The following is an 18,830-nucleotide window of genomic DNA, read 5'->3' as shown; positions in this document are numbered from 1 at the left end:
ATAAAAATACTTTTTACAGTGTAGAGTCTGATGTTATGTTGTTACGCTAATGACACGAACGATTTATACAAATATATATTTTTATTTTGATATTTTATAAATATATTTATTAATAGTCAAAAGATGTTTGATTTAGTTTTTTATGATTGTTAAAAAAAATTTGACGTTTTTAGGAATTTGAGTATAACTTGTTTGCCTGCATGTAAGGATGATCAAAGCAGTGATAATTTAATCTCGTGTGTGTGTGTGTGTGTGTGTGCCTGTGTCTGTGTGTGTGTTTTATTGTTATAATGCAGTTAAATTTTGTTTAATATTTTATAAATATAATGTTTATTATATTTATAGCAAATGCAGAGGTAGTTGTTTTTAATTTTCTTTTGTTTTATTTTAATATTTATGTACATATTAATACTATATTTATTTATAGATTTATATAATATTTATATTTGTGTTATTTATTTATATATTATTATTCATATCATATTTATTAATATATTACTAAGTCATCATTAACTAAAACAGTAATCTTTTAATTTAAATAAAGCTAAAATAAAATATAAATGAAAAACATCAATTTAAAAAAATAACTTAAATTTAAAAGTACAAAAATTTCAGTGCGTGTGTGTGTACATATACATTATATTGCCAAAAGTATTGGTTCACCCCCTTCTAATGAACAGGTTTGACTACTTTAGTAATTTCCATGAGTACAAATCTTAATGTTTAAGCATATAATGATATTCTGGGGAATTGTGTGCTCTTGTGTGCCAAAAACTCTTTACCAAACACCAATGACTTGTACATATGGGTACAGTCATTTTAGACACTTCCAAAACTGTTGCAACAGAGATGGAAATACAATTTTTAAATACATGAATTATGTTTCCATCTTTGTTGCCACAGTTTTGGAAGTGCCTTTTTCTGTTCTAAAGAAGGGGGTGTCCCAATACGTTTGTCCATATAGTGTATGTACAAGTCATTGGTGTTTGGTAAAGAGTTTTTGGCTCAAGATTTGCATTTAAAATCACAGCAGAGGTGTTCAGCTGGGATTAGGACTTGGCTTTCTGCAGACCTGTCAAGTTCTTCCACACTGACTAAATCAATCATTTCTTTTTGAACCTTGCCTTATACACAGAGGCATTGTCATGTTAGAATAGAAAAGGGTCCTGTCCAAACTGTTGCTTTAAAATTAGAAGCACACAATTTCCTAGAATATCATATGCTTAAACATTAAGATTTGTACTCATGGAAATTACTAAAGTAGTCAAACCTGTTCATTAGAAGGGGGTGACCCAATATTTTTGGCAATATAGTGTGTATGTGTATATATATATATATATATATATATATAATTTTTCCCTGTCTTTTTGACTTGGCTTCCAGATGCCCCTACTGTTCGTATGAAGTCTGATCCTGTGTATGTGAACTTGGGAGACACGGCTGACTTACTGTGTGTCGCTGATGCCAACCCCATCACCAACAGTATGTTTTCCTGGAAGTGGATGGTGAGCGATGTCCTTGTCATTCCTGTTTTGCTTTCAGCCCCGTTTCTCTTTTTCTTATTCTCATCCTTTTCCCACTATATGGTCCTTTGTTAGCTCAGCTCAGTCGCTCTCTCTCTTTTTATCACCTCTATTTATCTCTCGCATCGCTCCTCTTTGTCTCTAACTCCCTCTTTCTCTCTGACTTCTCTTTTCTCACCATGTGTCACAGCTACTCTGTAACAGAGGTGCTATATTTTACCCTTCTAACTATGGCAATGTCTCACCTTTATGCTTAATACTTCTGGCCTAAATGGAGAAAAATAGCTTTCATTAAAGCCACCTTTCCAAAGGCCACATTTCTCAGCGTTAGCCGCAATTGGGGCCGTTTCCGACCATTTCAGTGTCTATAGTGGCCCGCGTTCTTAGTCAGTGTCTGTGGTGTGAAGTCATCATTACCTTCTTTTGGCTTTTACTAACTTTTTTGTTAGTGAGTTTGTGGTTTTTCTACGTGTGTGTGTGTGTGTGTTTTGCATATAGGGTGAAGGGGAAGTGGATGATCTGGGAGAGCAGAGTGAAGATGAAGGCACTGGTTTGTTAACTATATATGAGGTGACCCGTGACCGGGCAGGTGTTTACCAGTGTACAGCAGACAACGGCGTAGCGCCTCCTGGCAGCGTGGAAGGACAGCTTATTGTACGCTGTGAGTTCTCCTAGTCATGATATACAGCATAACTGTGTTAAAAAAGAGATATTAACCAGAAAGTCTGGACTTTTCTTTTTAGGACGATGAAAGTGTGTCCTGGAAGTATCAAGCTTCAAAAAGAACCATAAAAGTAAAATAGAAGTGGTCCATATTACCTGTTATATTATCGTCAACAAAAAGTATTACTGATAAAAATGGTGGTTAACAAAGGGTTTTTCATTTTAATTTGTGTCAAATTATGTTTAAATTAATGTAGGAACTGCTTTTTTAAATTTTATTTTTATTTTACTTTCTCATCAACTAAATTATTAAACTAAATTTCATTGACTAAAATTAGATGTCATTATGAGTGAAACTGATTCAAAAATAATGAATATAAATACTGAATAAATTGTAAGGATGTTTTTGTGAAGATTAAAACAAAAACTGATTAGCACTGCATATTACTTTTATGCTGTATTACTCTTTTGAAGCCATTGCAGACTGCAATTGTATTCAGTATTAACTTCAAATATAATATATTACAAAAACATTGCAAAAAATAAAGATATGTTGGATGAAAACCGGGAGGCTTGTGACTGTCCCATTGACTGCCAAGTAAATAACACTGTCAAGACCCAGAGAAATATGAACGACATCGTCAGAATAGTCCATCTGCCATCAGTGGTTCAATCTGAATGTTATGAAACGACGAGAATCCTTTTTGTATGCAAAGAAAACAAAAACAATGACTTTATTCAACAATTCATCTCCTCAGAGTCACCGTAGCGCCATTTTGGAGAGTATCTGCTGGACGCAAACAGCATATGCTGTTCTGTGTCAGTCGCACCACACAGATATGTTTTCTGTGTTTACTCTTTGATTTGAATGAAAACAGCGTATCCTTGTGGTGCGGCTGACACAGAACAGCATATGCTGTTTGCGTCCAGCGGATGTTCTCCAAAATGGCGTTACGGTGACGTGCAGGAGACGAATTGTTGAATAAAGTCATTATTTTAGTTTTCTTAGCGTACAAAAAGTATTCTCGTAGCTTCATAACGTTACGGTTGAACCACTGATGGCAGATGGACTATTCTGACAATGACGATGTCTTTCATACTTCTCTGGCTCTTGACAGTGTTATTTACTTGGCAGTCAATGGGACAGTCACAAGCCTCCCGGTTTTCATCTAAAATATCTTAAATTGTGTTCCGAAGACGAACAAAGCTTTCACGGGTTTGGAACGACATGGGGGTAAGTGATTAATGACAAAATTAATATTTTCGGGTGGAGTAACCCTTTTAGTAAAGATTGATAAAAATTCAGTTTTGCATCACGGGAATAATACAATTTTAAAATATATTAATATAGAAAACGGTTATTTTAAATTGAAATAGTATTCTACAGTGTTACAGTTTTTACTGTATTTTTACTCAGACTTTAAAAAATGCAAACAAAAAACATTTACTGACCCTAAATGTTTCTGCAGTGATACACTATATTCAATAACAACTTCGCTAATGATAAGGAATCTGGTCTGAGCAAGGGTTTGCTTAATTATTAATGAGTACTGGTCTTCAAAACCCTTGTTTCATGTTCCTGCAGTTGCTCCAGAGCTTCAGAAGGGGCCGCAGTGGAGGAAGGTGGCCAGCCGAGGGGACGGCAGCAATGATGCAAATGTGGTTTGTCAGGCACAAGGTGTTCCTCGTGTCCACTTCACCTGGGCAAAAAATGGATTTCCTTTAGATCTCGGCAACCCCAGGTGATCGGCTCAGCATTAGTAGCTTCATCCAGCATGGGTTATCATGCTTTGCTGTCTTTAGCTTGTTGAAACTATGTCCATTTGGAAGCGTCCTATATAAAAACATTGTCTTTATACACTTTTAAAAAAGATAACTATAGAGTTATAATCTGGGTATATATGATGATTATAACTTGTTTAAGTATGAATCAACGAGCGGTTCCCATTTAGATTGCTCTGTAAACATTGTGTGTGTTTTTCAAGAAGGGAGTTGTTCTGCATGTTTAGCCATGATCACGTACTTGCGTGTGTGTGTGTGTGTGTGTGTGTGTGTGTGTGGAATGTGTAATGACTGTGTTTAAAATGTAAGTATGTGTGCATGTGTTTGTTTCATGTGTTTAGAGCTTGTAATGCTTGCAAGACTGTATTATATTATTGATACTCTTTAAATATTCAGTTTATTCCTCTCCACTTCTTTTTCAAATTAATTTAGTTTTAACCGCTTGACAAAGATTCTTGTCATACTTTTGTTTTATGGTTAATATCAGGCTTTCAGATGCTATCCATTCATCACTTTATGTATATTTATATTGATCGGTATCTAAATAAATACATATATTTAAAAATTTAAGACATTTAATATTAACATTTATTCAGTTCAATTCAGTTAAAAAGGTTTGGATTTTTAAAGAAGTCTCTTATGCTCACCAAGGCTGCATTTATTTGATCAAAAATACAGTGAAAACAGCAATGTTGTGAAGTATTGTTACAATTTAAAATAAGCGTTTTCCAAGTTAATATATTTATTTTAATGTAATTTATTCTTGTGATGCAAAGCTAAATCTTCATCAGCCATTACTCCAGTCTCCAGTGTCACATTATCCTTCAGAAATCATTCTAAGATGCTGATTTGATGCTCAAGTAACTTTTCTTATTATTATCAACATTGAAAACGTCTTTGATGCTTAACAGCAGAGAAACATTTGTAACAATGTCAGTGTCTTCACTTTTACTTTTGCTCAATTAATGCATTCTTGCATTATTCATGCATGAATTATTCATTTCTTTTTCCAACCCCAAACTTATATAACCGTTTCCACAAAAATATTAAGCATTGAGATTAATATGAAGAGATTTTAATATTATAATCTGATTGGCCTTTTCTTTATACCTCTCTATACAGGATTTGTAGCTTTTGCTGCCTTGCAGGATTTTCAATTCTTTTAAGAAATCCAAAGCTGTTTTGGTTGTGTTTTAATCCTGAAAGTCACATATTATTGTTTATGTGACCTCTTACATCTTACAGGTATGAGGAGAAGACTGAGGTGACAGGGACCGTTCACACCAGCATTCTGACCGTCATAAACGTGAGCGCAGCTCTGGACTACGCCATCTTCACCTGCACCGCCCACAACAGCATGGGAGAGGACTCTTTAGACATCCAGCTCCTCAGCACCAGTACGTACAAACAGGAAGTGAGCCTTTCAATGCTAAGCTTGAACGGTCAGCTTCACCTGACTGGTCAGGTCACCTTTTCTTGACCCCAATTGAAAGGTGATCGTGAATTAGCATAAATGTATGAATAAATAAAAACGTAATAAATGAAAACAAACAGACACTGGTGTCTGGGTGTCGGATTTCTTATCACCAACTCATAAACGCACACAAAGATGATGAGCAGAGCCATGAAAGAGATTTCTGCTCGGCAATGAGATTTTGTTTTTCTCGACCTGAGCAGCAATTGTGATATTAATTATTCAGTTGTGGTAATCAACGTCCGCTCTTTTTCAGACTGTCCCTTAATTTACAGAACAATAGGGTTGAATGATCTGTGTACCTCTCGCTCACAGTGCAGTTCCCTCTGCCTCTTTGTAATACTAATGATGTTACTTTTTATGTTGCACACAAAAATTGTGCTAATGCACTTACATTGGATATTTGCACCAAATTTATTATGAAAAAAGTTTTAATTGTAAATAGTTCCTATTCCTTTTCTGATTCTGAACTATAATTGCTAATATATATATATATATATATATATATATATATATATATATTAATATACATTAACTGAAGCAGTTCATTTGACACTGAAGACTGGAGTAATGATGCTGAAAATTCAGTGCTGCGTTACAGAAATAAACTCTATTTTAATGTATATTAAAATAGGAAACCAATCTTAGAATTTGCAATAAGATTTCACAATATTACCGTTTTTTTCTGTATTTTTGATCGTATACAGCCTTGATGAGCAGAAGAGACTTAAAAACATTAAAAATCTTACTGATCCCAAACTTTTGAGCAGTATATATATATATATATATATATATATATATATATAATTGTATATACAATAAATATAAACAGTACACTCATATATGTTATGTAAACAAAAACTACAAAACTACAAAAAATAAAATAAATAAAATATATATATATATATATATATATATATATATATATATATATACACATATATATATATATATATATATATATATATATATATATATATATATATACCTGTTTTCTAGTACAATGACTTGCTCCATAAACCTCCATTGTTAATGCTGAGTTTTTTATTTTTTATTTTATTTTTATAAATTTAGAGTTGAGTTGAAATGATTTGCTTTTGTAATAGATACACTTGTATTGAACCCGGAATAATATTTAATTCTCTCTTTCCTGCAATAAACTTGAATGTTTTCCTCTGTTGCCAGCTCTCTTCTGTGCTGTTGCTCTCTCTCTTTCTCTGAGGTCCGTGGAATCGACTCGGGCAGACACGTTTAATGTTTATCATAAAAACCATGAAATACAATCCAATATCCGCCTCTTTTTGTCCACACCTCCTTCCCTGTTTTTACTGCCGTGAATATTCATAATTAATCTGACACAGCGATAATAAATTTTATGTGCTTCTTATCATCAGTCGACCGGGGAATGGAAGGGTGCAGATTTTTGCTCCCTGCTTTGCGATTTTTGATTGACCCCTTCACCCTCTCCCAGTAGAGCCAACAAGATAATTAACCAGTTTCACAGTGAAGTGTATTATTGACGCACATATTTCTTTCTGGCTGTACAGTAGCCTGTTAATTTCTTTCTTGTTGTCTCTCTCTGTCTCTCTGCCCCTCTTAAATAAACATTCTCTGAGCAATGCAATAAGATTTAGGCAGTAGTTGTATTTTTAATGAGCTTGTGCTCTCTCTGTTTCTCTCTGTGTGTGTCTCAGACCACCCCGATCCCCCATCAGACCTGAAGCTGCTCCGTGCCGACCATAACTCTGTAACTCTGGAATGGATGCCCGGATTTGACGGTGGTTTGACACAAAACTTCCGTGTCAGGTGAAGTTGTCATAAATGCCGCTGTGAGGTGTCTAGAACACGTGGAGTGTGTTGTGGATATGTTTTATCTCTCGGTCTCTAGTGTGTCACAACACTGCACACATTTCAGTTGGCTGATGTATAAACGTTTTTATCTAGGTCCATGCCACTGTAATTCCCATATGATTCCCTGATAGGAAAGGCAGGTCTATTTTTTATATCACAGTTCATAGTAATTCAGTACTGTCTGGTCCAGAAGTTTGAGACCATGATAAAAGAGTGAAATTGAAAAAAATAAGATAAAATAAAATAAAAATTTAAATCTGAAAACAAAAATAGTTTTAGAATTTGGACAGTAAAAACAACGAAAAAGTTATGTAAAATTAATAAGAAATATTTACATTTGTGCACTAAAGGTGAACACCTCGAATGCAGAATCCTCTATATTTCTTATACATTTTTAAGATCAGTTTTTTGATTATTCTCGTGATCATTATGTTTTACACAAACTTAATGCAGTTCCAGTTCTGCTGTCATTAAAGCAAAAGCCTGACAAACCAAATATAATAAATTATGAAATTCCTGTTAATATTAAATTAAACTTTTGAGGCAAATTACTTGGTAATAAAATATGTAATTATGGCATATTCTGTATTTAAGTACAAAAATAAAAGCTATTTCATTAGTGTTTGGACCCCATTGTGTGTAATAAATAATAATAAATAAAAGGACGTGCATTGAAATTAAAGTAGTTTTAAGTATATCAATTTTGAAATATCTTCACATTTTTAATTCAACTTTTCGTTCAGATTTTTATGTGATAAATTTGGTAATACAAAAATAGTAGTAAAAGTAGATGCATTTCTATTGTCTCAGACATTTAGACCCAGCTTTATGAAAGTCAAGTGTTATTTAAGAACACAAAATGAATAAAGAATTAAAGGAAAACATAAGCTTAATTTAGAAATGTATAAAAATAAATATATAATGTATATAAACATTAGCATCTGTTTGATTGACAGGTACCAGTGGGCGGGATCAGCGAGTTTCATGTATGTGGACGTGTTTCCTCCGACAGCCACTGTTTATACAGTCACAGGCCTCAACCCTTCCACTACCTACAACTTTTCGGTCAACGCTATCAATACAATGGGAGAGAGCAGCTATGCAGACAACAACAAAATACTGATGGTCACCACTGCTGGTATATTCAGCTCAGCCTGTCTAATAAAGCTTACGACACACAAACTAAATTATTCATCATTTGGTTTCCGACCACGATGGTTTTTCTTGTAGATTTAGACACCGGCTTTACTTTCCACTGATTTGATGAGCCATTCATCAATCCCACCAATCACATCTCATTTGTAAGGCAAAGATCACGGCTGAGCCTCATGCAAATAAGCCGAATGGCTGAACGTCTACACCAATCAGTGCACCAGTGTGTTTTCTGAATGCATATTTCAGTCGGTATTTTGCCGGGTTTGCGAGTGAGAGGGAGAAAAATCGAGCGATAGAGGGAGAGAGACAGAAAACAAAACCGTGTGATGTATGATAAATGATGATAAGCTACATTCCCTCAGCAAACATAATGAATTCTGCAGTTGTAATGTCATAGCATTTTGATTTGCAAAACAAATTAGTCATGAGCACAGGCAGCTGACGGAAGTACGGAAAACACAACATAGCTCTGCCACAGAGTTCACTGATAGTAGAACTGACAAACCTTACTTATTTAACATTTATCAGCTATTTAAAGACAAATTCTGTCATATTTTGCTCACTATCGTATCATAAGGAAGACATTTTTCTCTCTTCCATGGAGCAAAAAGAGATATTTTAAGAACGTTCTTTTGATACAACAAAACCATACAGTGACCAATGGCTGTCAAGGTCCAAAAAATCAACATGAATGTTGATCTTTAAATTTTTGGATAACTTAAAATATCTTATTTGCATTTCGGCAATCAAACATGGTGGAATGTATTTTATTATTGTCATATTTTTGTAATTTATGCTATCATTCAGACTTTGGGGTCAGTGAGATATTATTTTTATTTTTTATGTTTTTGAAAGAAGTCTTTTAATTTATTTGATTAAAAGTACAGCAAAAATTGAAATATTACAATCTAAAAGTATTATTTTGAATATATTTAAAAATGCAATTTATTGCTGTAATGGCAAGGCGGAATTTTCAGCATCATTATTCCAGTCTTCAGCGTCCCATGATCCTTCAGAAATCATTCTAATATACTGAATTGGAAACATTTCTTATTATTATAAATGTTGAAAACTTTTGTGCTGCTTAATATTTTTGTGCTGCATTTTTTGTCAGGATACTTTGATAAATAGAAAGTTTAAAAGAACAGCATTTATTTTAAATAGAGATGTTTTTGTAAAATTATGTCTTTACTGTCACTTTTGATTAAATTAATGTATTCTTATGTAATAAAAATATGTTTTCTTTCAAAAATGAAATAAAAAAATCTTACTGACCCCAAACTTTTTATAGTAAAGTAATGTTAACGGTTCTGCTATGGCTTTATAGGAAATATTTTTGTTGGTAAAATTGAGCAAAAACAGACAATATTGTGTTTAAAGTATGAAACAATATAAATGTTTTATTTACTGAACTGTTGTATAAAATCACATTTGCACTTGTTATATTCGAGACAAAAACAGCACTCGTGTGATATTGCTCACGCTGCTTGTGTGATATCGCTTATAAATATGAGACAGAAACTCATACAGGAGCATTTTTGCCCCATTAATTTTAGGGCATAACTGCATTTATGGAGTTGTTGCCCTGAATCATATTTGTCAACAGTCAACTGTATGAAATGTAAGATGACGTACAGGTCTGGGGGTGGGGCCAGTGCGTTAACGGCATTAAAATATTTTAATTGCGTTATTTCTTCATAACTAATTAAGTTAACACATTAAACTGACAGCTCATATATATATGTATATATATATATATATATATATATATATTAGTGAGTTCAAACGATTAATCGCGATTAATCGCATCCAAAATAAGTTTGTGTTTACATAATATATGTGTGTACTGTGTATATTTATTATGTATATATAAATACACACACATGCATGTATACGTTCCCTGTTTATATATTAAATATATTTATATATAATATAAATTATATGAATATAAATATAAATATAAACATGTCAATACATGTAAATATTTTCAAAATATATACTGTATGTGTGTGTATTTATATATACTTAAAATATACACAGTACACACACATATATTATGTAAACAAAAACTTTTATTTTGGATGCGATTAATTGCAATTAATCGCTTGACACTACTAATATATTTATATATATGTATATGTATATATATATATATATATATATATGACTTTTTGGGTATATTATAGTGTATATTAGTGTATATTATAATAAAGTACATCTTTAAACTTGAATATATATTAAAGTTTTGTGTCCTTTTTGAAAGCCTCACTGTAATTGCATGGACATTTCAAAGCATTTTTGTCTGAACTTTCCCTTTAAGGATGAATAACAACTGGTAGTACAGTTCAGTTTGTACAGTCCTCACTAAAACCCCAATAAAACCATAAATCCTCAATTCCGTTTGAACACACAGCATATGGTTTTGCTTGCATTTGACAATAACTAGACTATGAAAAAGCACGAGGCGGTTTTGCAGGCACATGCACTGCTTTCCGCAATCACCTTATTTCAACTCACTCCAGTCGAGTAGAAGCAATATGTAATTTAATGCAAATGAAAACAGGGACGTGAAAGTACAGTCCATTCAAGTGCCTCGTTTTCGTTTGTGTCAAATTAAATATGCCATTTACTCTGACTAAAGTCTTTACACATTACAATGGGGCTTTTCAGGCTAGACTAAGTCTGTAATGTTTGATTTTACACATTGGTACCTTTCAGTGGAATTCATTATTTTCCTTTCTACTCTATATTTCAAGTCCACTCTAATGGACTCAGCTATACGTACGTAGTACTAGTAGTTTGGTTGATGCAAAGTGTTTTTAAATGCATAAATCAATTTCAGTTTTTGAATTTGTGATCATAGACTCGCGGTCAGAGCAGAACAATGCGACTGCACTCTGTAACCTCTGCATTAAGTGATTTAGCTTCTCTCTCTCTTTCTCTCAGATGCGGAGAAAGCAGATGACGGGGTCTCCCCAGCAGACCAGGACTCAGCTCTTGCAGGTGCTGCATTTCTTCCTCCAGCTTACTGCAGCTGCTATTTATCAAATGTAGAAAAGGCCTGACACCCCAGAATTCAGATCAATTTCTCAGCTCGTACTTCAGTTTCCGTGGCCTTTACCGGCCTGTTTCGTGTGCTTTCATAAAGCCTTGGGGCTCGATGTTTTCCCCGCTGCGGTTTGGTGCAGTTTTGCTCAGGCTATAATCCTGAACACTTTGGTGCTGTTTAATGGGACACCGTGGCAGTTATTGACCCTTGAATTGGGATACAAAATAAACTGACATTAGCTTGCGGCAAATTCGAGGTCCGTCAGATACTGCTTTGCATTTTGATTGGGTTTGTGTAGAAAAGATTCATTAGGGTTTTCAATTTCCTCGGATAGTTCCTATGTCATCAGTTTGATTTGGGAATGATACACTGTGTGAGGCAGTTTTTTCTGCGAGAGATTCATCAATGTCTTTCGTTTGTGTGAATAAACTAGTTCTTGCGGTGTTGGAGGTATTTTCACGCGGCGAGGCATGACTCGAGCGTGTCAAATCTGTACCAATCACACGCTCTCTTCTACAAAACTGTGACATATGGTATAGCAAATCCAACAAGACAGTGATGCATAGTTGTGCAAATTCAACCCAAGACATATTTCAGCATCATGAACATATATATGTGTGAGTTTCAGCACAGCTGTCATTAATATATCTGGTGCCCAAAAAGTATTTGAACGCTTAAGTCATGCTTTAAAATGTCGGAGTGTCATTGCATTGGATGACAAAATATCTACCCAAGAAGCAAACAAATGACCTTTTCTCTAACTAACTCAAACTTACAGGTTTTGGAGCTGTTTTTGAAAATACCTTTAAGCAACTGGTGTCAGGCTGATTTTGAATGGAGATATTAAGTTTCTTTATAAGACTTTTCCACTAAAGCACTATTGAGTTGGTATTGCTTAAAAACAGTTATTGCAATGACAATTGGTTCCAGTGTATTATTATTAGTAGTAGTAGTAGTAGCAGTAGTAGTAGAATTATTATTAGTGTTATTATGTATTAATTATTAATGGCTTTAGTTACACTATAGACCAATGAGAAGTATTGTGAAAAAAAAATGTTTACCATAAAAAATAAACTAAAAACATAAATAAATGAAGGTATTCAATAATAATAAAAAATGTTCAATAATTATTCAAATGAATTTGAAAATAAATGTAATTGGCTTTATTTACACTATTCATTGTTAGACAAATGAGAAGTATTGTGGAAAGGTTTTAACATTAATAATAGTAATAATAAATTTTATAAAAATATATATTTTAACAATAATAATAATAAAATAATTTATTCAATAATAATACAAATGTTTAATAGTAATTATTATTGTTATTAAAAATAAATTGTGGCTTTAATTGCATTATTCAACGCTAGACAAAATAAATGAAGAAAAGCATTATGGAAATTTGTACTTAAGTTATTATTATTATTATTATTATTATTATTATATTAAGTTAATGTTATGGATATTACTTATTCTATAAGTATAAATATATAATAAAATAATAATACTAATTTTATTAATAATAATAATAATAATTTGTTCCTGTAATCGTATTTATATTGTTATTTTAAGTAATGATTTATTTTATTGGTTTAATTTAATTATTTAATTTTATTATATAAAATATATGCACTCTGTCATTCCTCTAAAGGTTTATATTTTTCTTAAGCCAGAAAAAAACAAAAAAACAGTAGTTAATATCCTCTAGAGGTTATATGAGGAAAAACACAGATAGTTGTAAACAACAAGTGTCCATCCATATACTCATCTTAATATTTAACAGTTTATGCATTGTTTTACAATTTCAACTTCTTTTTACAATTTCAAGTCACTTAGTGTCCAAATACTTCTGGGGTTCACTGACTGAATATCGTGATCTTTTCAGACACATTATGTAGTTTTTATTCACAACACTTGTTCCTCAACAGGTCGCGGTCTTCCTGTCTATGTGGTGGTGATCCTGGCTGTGGGCGGTCTTCTGTTGTTCCTAAACCCTCTGAGCTGCTTTCTGTTGGCCAAATGGAAAAGAGGGCGGAGCCTGAAAGGTAAATGACAGCGCAATCCTCAGCGTGCCACCGTTTCTACTTTGCGCTGTTAGACAGCGTGTCCTAGACTGGTCTACTCGCAACGACAGCACGCAGCGCAAAAGGGATGAACTGTCTGAATCCTAATATGACTTCTCACTTTTAAATCCATCTCTCTCTTTTCCTCTTATCTCGCTCGCTGCCTCCTCAGCCATCTGCATCATCCCGCCATCTCTCCTTTCCCCGGCAGCTGTCACTTCCTCCCTTCGTCTCTCCCCTTATCTCGCCCCTTTCCCTTTCGTCCTCTGTCATTCTCTCTCTCACTCACCCCATCTGTCTTTTTTTTCGCCTCGCCCCTTCCTTCAAACTGTCAGGTGTCTTGTCTCTCCCCTCTCATCTCTCGCTCCCGTTTTTTTTCTTTTCCTCTCTATTCATGAGCCTGTCGTCCTCTCCTCTCGCTTTCAATTTGAACGGCCCTTTTTATCAGTTTATTAAAGCTACTGTCACAACACAATTTGTAGGGAGGAACCAATAATTGAAATGGCGTATGATGAATGTTTCGTACACAAACAATCTCGTGTTCTGTCTGTCTGACGTTCTGGATTCCTTTCATTTCCATCATGCTCTCCTTCCTGTGACCTTTGCCCTGTAACACGCCACTCTCCTTTGGTTTTTTGCACTCAGAGGACACCAGGAGCATTTCACAGGAGACCAAAAGCGAGGAGCAGAGGTGAGTCATGTTAGCGCTCTGAATCAAAGCCCACTCGCTTCTGACGCTGAGGTGTGTAAACCCTGAAAAAAATAAGATCGCTGATGAAAATGTGAGTGCAGTGATTCTTGGTTTGCTAGGTGCTGTAAAGTTTAATACTTGGTTAGAGATTTGAACAAACTCCTGTGCCTTAATATGAGCAGTAGTAAAGGTGATGTGAGCCACACTAACAAGCAAGACCAGCATGCTGTGATGGCTGGAAGGCATTCTGAACAACTGCTCCCTGTCTGGATGAAACCTTTCAGCTTCCAGTACCTATAGAAGCCCTCAAGACGGCATATAGAAACGCTGCTTAGCTTGCATCTCCATAAATAGACTCCAGAGAAGTACAGAGTGTTCATTTCACCAGCCTACAGGTGACAGAGTCAGCAACCAAAAAAAAGAAAAGCAGAATAGACAAAAGTCTTGGAGTTTTAGGATATTACAAAGAGAAACCTGATGTGTAAATTCAACATAAAATGACATTGGAAATGTGTTTTATTTATGTAAAATGACCCAGAATATTAAATTAGGGAAAATAAATAAATAAAATAAAAATAAATATTTTGATTCATTAATTTCTTAAATGTGTGCATTGCTCATTTATTTATGTGTCCAAACGTTAAAATATTGATTTGTGTTGAGGCATAAAATCTCTCATTGAATCACTCGCTATTTTTTATTTATAATAGTATATAATATTAAGTTATTAATGTATTTATTTATATTATTAAATAAATGTATTTATTTTAGGGCTGTCAAAGTTAACACGTTAATGCAAATTCACTTTAACGGCACTAATTTTATTAACGCGCGATTAACGCGGCATGCATTTTCTGTTTGACCCGTGGCCTAAGTTGGAGAAATGGAAATGCACAGTGTTGCCAACTTAGCGACATTGCAGACCCCTTTAGCGACTTTTATTCCCTTATTCCCGAGGTCTTGCCTTCCCAGCGCGCGCACACACCTTTATCTCTCTGTGTGCGTCTGCTCTGTTCAGTGAGCGGCGGAGAGGAGCAGCGCTTTCAGTTAAACACAGATATTATGTTGCTTCTCTACATTTACATGCAAGTATAGCCTAAATCACAGCACAGCTATTGTATTTATCTTATGTGTATTTGATTTCATCAGACGACGGCTCGATTATCAGGATTTTTGTGCAGATTAACATCTTGGAATGGAGTGCTTTTATGTAGTCTCAATGGATCGCGTTTCAGTCACTATTTCATATTCATTCCATTGTCTGACAACAGAAACAGTAAAATATATCACAGAAAACAGTTTTATAGAGAATTTAGCTGCATCAAAATACAGTATGTGGGCACAGAGAGGGAAACAAATGTATGTAAAATAAATAATATTGCATATTCAGAAGAAGAGCTGCCCTGTCGTGCAAAAATGTTAACAGGTTAGTGTAAATATATTGCTCAGTGCAAAGAAAGAGAAGTAATGGGAACCTAGTATTTATTTTTTCATGTGTCTAATAGACATGAACAAGTTCTTTGAAAAACATCTATGACCTTTGAAACATGTCTAGACTTCATGCTCTATGTTGACTATGGTTTCAATAATAATAAACATACATTGGCATAAAGCATCATATTTGTCCATGCCCATGTTGATTAGAGTATTAAAAACTTGAAAAGTATTCATTTAAGGTACATTTAGAACAAATAAAAATGTGCGATTAAGTTGTGATTAATCACGAGTTAACTCATGACAATCATGTGATTAATCGCGATTAAATATTTTAATCGATTGACAACCCTAATTTATTTTTAAATATGTTAGTATGAAATACAATAATGCATCACAATATATATTATCTAATATAATCTAATATATATTTATTAATGATATTAATTTAAAGAGAAATAGTAAATTATTTCGATTATTATATACTGTAAATGTGTGTGTGTGTATATATAGAGAGAGATTTATATAGTGAATTTTTTCCCCTATGGGTTATTGGATGATTCTTTATATATAGAAAATGCATTAGGAAAGTTATTCAGAAATTCAGATGCTATAATGTAAACTTTAAGGCTTATTCTAGTACATTTTCAATTTTCTGGACATCTGAATTTATTGACTGCTCCACAGAAATTCCTCCCTGCTTGCAGAAGTTCTGCTTTCTCGTCATGTTTTCTAACTTGCAGGTGTGATGTGTTGTGAATGTGATGTTTCTGCAGGTCCACGGCGAGCGGCTCAACCCGCTATGCAAGCAGAGAGCTTATCAACGCCTCGGCACAGCGAACGCTCCTCATCGACAGCAGCTCCGAGCCTGGCAGCAGCGTCTATGAGAGCTATGGACGGGTATATCACTGGACATTCACACAGTTCAGCCTTTCCTCTTTTCTTTTTTTTTACACAGGGAAGCTGGAAAAGGCTGTTCTAGCAAAACATTCAGATAAAAATACTTGAAAGCAACATTTCCTGTCTTGTATTGGAAAACATCACACCTCAATTCACAAACAATGTTTATTGCTACTGAAGATGTCTTTTTTCCTCAATAGCAGGAGAGTACTCATTATTACTACCCAACAGAGGTCTACAGTCCTGCCCTGTTCACTCACCCTGAAGGCCCTGAGGATCATGGTGAGACTAAATCTTATGTTCTTACACACTTAAGAGGGATTTTAAAGCTTAACTTTACATTTTTAGGTTTAGATCTTGCCTCTCCCAAATAATTTTCTGGCAATTTAGCAAAAAAGTTAGTGTTTGCAGCCCATCACTAAACAGTTGCTAGGGTGTTATGAGCAGCATTGGGCTCAAGTAACTCGAGTAATGTGAGTTACATAATCAGATTACTTTTCTCAAGTAACTAGTAAAGTAACGCATTACTTTTAAATTTAAAACGAAATATCTGAGTTACTAGTTCAAATACAATTTCCCATTTATTCACCGACATCTCTTCTGTCCCTGTGTTTAGAGAAATTGGGAATGAGGTGCAGACGAAGAGGCACTTCCTTCAGATGGAGGCTTATTAATTTCACTTTTGCTGTGAAAGGGCCTTTACAGTTCCCAAAAAATAACTTTTAGGTTTTTTTTGTTATTAAAAAAAAATTAAATTAGCAAGCCCAGCTCCAGTGACAGAAAGTAAAGCAAAAGTAACTTGCATTACTTTTCATAAACGTAACTAAGTAATGCAATTTCATAAAAGTAACTAAGTAATGCAATTAGTTACTTTTTCATGGAGTAACGCGATATTGTAATGCATTACTTTTAAAAGTAACTTTCCCCAACACTGAGTGATTGTGGGTCCTAAGAGACTGTGTGGTTCAGGTCCGTCTTTCATTGGAAGTTTGTCAACAAATCGATCATCTACACAAATTATGTTGTGGTTAGAGTTAGGGATATGAACAAACCTGAGTATGAGTGAGAGTTAAAGTGATCCTCGCCTTAGCAGACATAACAAAGAAATATTTTCTTAAGGGGAGGCATTTTAGATCACTTCAAGTTTTCTGCTTTTAAAAGCTCTTTTGTTTTTATGCAAAGCGTGTTTTCAATATTTGAGCAAACCCCTCCAGTGACAGTTGTTTACGGATTAGTTAACAATTAAAAGGTTTTTGCAGTTTGAAGGTACACGGTTGAAGTATTCATGTGCTGAGTTTCCTTCCCTCCAGATGGCAGACACGACACAAACCCTCTCGCTCATGACTATGAGGAGGTGAGAGGCTGGGGGACGTACGAGGACCTGCAGGGCTACTCACTGCTGCCCCCTGCTGCCCACCAATTTCATCCACGAGCACCAGTATCCACCTATCATGAGGTAAGTGTGTGAACCAACAAGCAGTTGGATCTATCTAAAAAGATGCACTTTTAATGTTAAAATAGTGTGACTGCTAATTTAAAGCATGCATTTTATATGTAAATTTAATTCCTTTTAATTCAAAGGATATGATATACACAAGCTCCATTATGATTGCAGAATTATGGTATTGCAGGATAGTGGTGCAATAGTTTTTATATAGCAGATTCTGTCAGTTTGCTGTTTCTCTTTTGTTTATAGTTGTCGTTTTTTTCCACTTTTCTCCACAGAAAGCTGATGTGGACATAACAACAGGAGTTTATGATTCTAAGGTGTACAGACGCAGAAGAGACACAGACTTGCCATTTGAGCTCAGAGGGGAGCTGGTTTAATAATAGTGAGGCTGGTGTGTGCTCTGGTCTAGACCAGCTCTACCCTGAGACCAGTTTGGGTTTATGAGTTTATAAAACATTTTCCCTTTTACTTTTTCTATTATTTGTCTAAAATATGTTGGCTGTTCTGTTTTTGCATTTTAAATTCACCATAAATGTTTAAATTGCTGAATAAATATTTAATTTGTTTTTAATTTGGTCTAAATCAGAAGCTTTTTTTTAGATCAGCTGCAGCCATACAATATGTTCCCTTTTTAGCGAATCGGTTTCTTATGCTCTCCAAGGAAGGTTGCATTTATTTGATCAAAAATACAGTAAAAATAGTAATATTGTGAAATATTATTACCATTTAAAATAACTGTTCTATTTTAATATATTATAAAATGTAATTTATTCCTTTGATGCAAAGCTGAATTTT

General features: G+C 34.2%; 1 protein-coding gene across 1 annotated transcript in view; it reads left to right on the top strand.

Annotated features, from left to right (window-relative positions):
• The window catches only part of nphs1 (NPHS1 adhesion molecule, nephrin), a 112,996-nt gene extending 94,390 nt beyond the window's left edge, over positions 1-18,606 (top strand). Inside the window, exons 23-35 of the mRNA XM_058744640.1 lie at positions 1,384-1,505; positions 2,022-2,184; positions 3,772-3,928; positions 5,214-5,365; positions 7,137-7,248; positions 8,250-8,431; positions 11,395-11,451; positions 13,426-13,542; positions 14,206-14,251; positions 16,462-16,585; positions 16,786-16,867; positions 17,896-18,041; positions 18,311-18,606. Coding sequence (XP_058600623.1) covers positions 1,384-1,505; positions 2,022-2,184; positions 3,772-3,928; positions 5,214-5,365; positions 7,137-7,248; positions 8,250-8,431; positions 11,395-11,451; positions 13,426-13,542; positions 14,206-14,251; positions 16,462-16,585; positions 16,786-16,867; positions 17,896-18,041; positions 18,311-18,412 — 1,562 coding nt within the window. The 3' untranslated portion in view covers positions 18,413-18,606. The remainder of the gene's footprint in view (positions 1-1,383; positions 1,506-2,021; positions 2,185-3,771; positions 3,929-5,213; positions 5,366-7,136; positions 7,249-8,249; positions 8,432-11,394; positions 11,452-13,425; positions 13,543-14,205; positions 14,252-16,461; positions 16,586-16,785; positions 16,868-17,895; positions 18,042-18,310) is intronic.
• The last annotated feature ends 224 nt before the right edge of the window (positions 18,607-18,830 follow it).

The sequence above is a fragment of the Onychostoma macrolepis genome, chromosome 15, assembly GCF_012432095.1.
Source record: "Onychostoma macrolepis isolate SWU-2019 chromosome 15, ASM1243209v1, whole genome shotgun sequence".
NCBI classification, from domain to species: Eukaryota; Metazoa; Chordata; class Actinopteri; order Cypriniformes; family Cyprinidae; genus Onychostoma; species Onychostoma macrolepis.
Note: the sequence above shows the minus strand (reverse complement) of the source record. Positions and strands in the feature narration are given on the sequence as shown.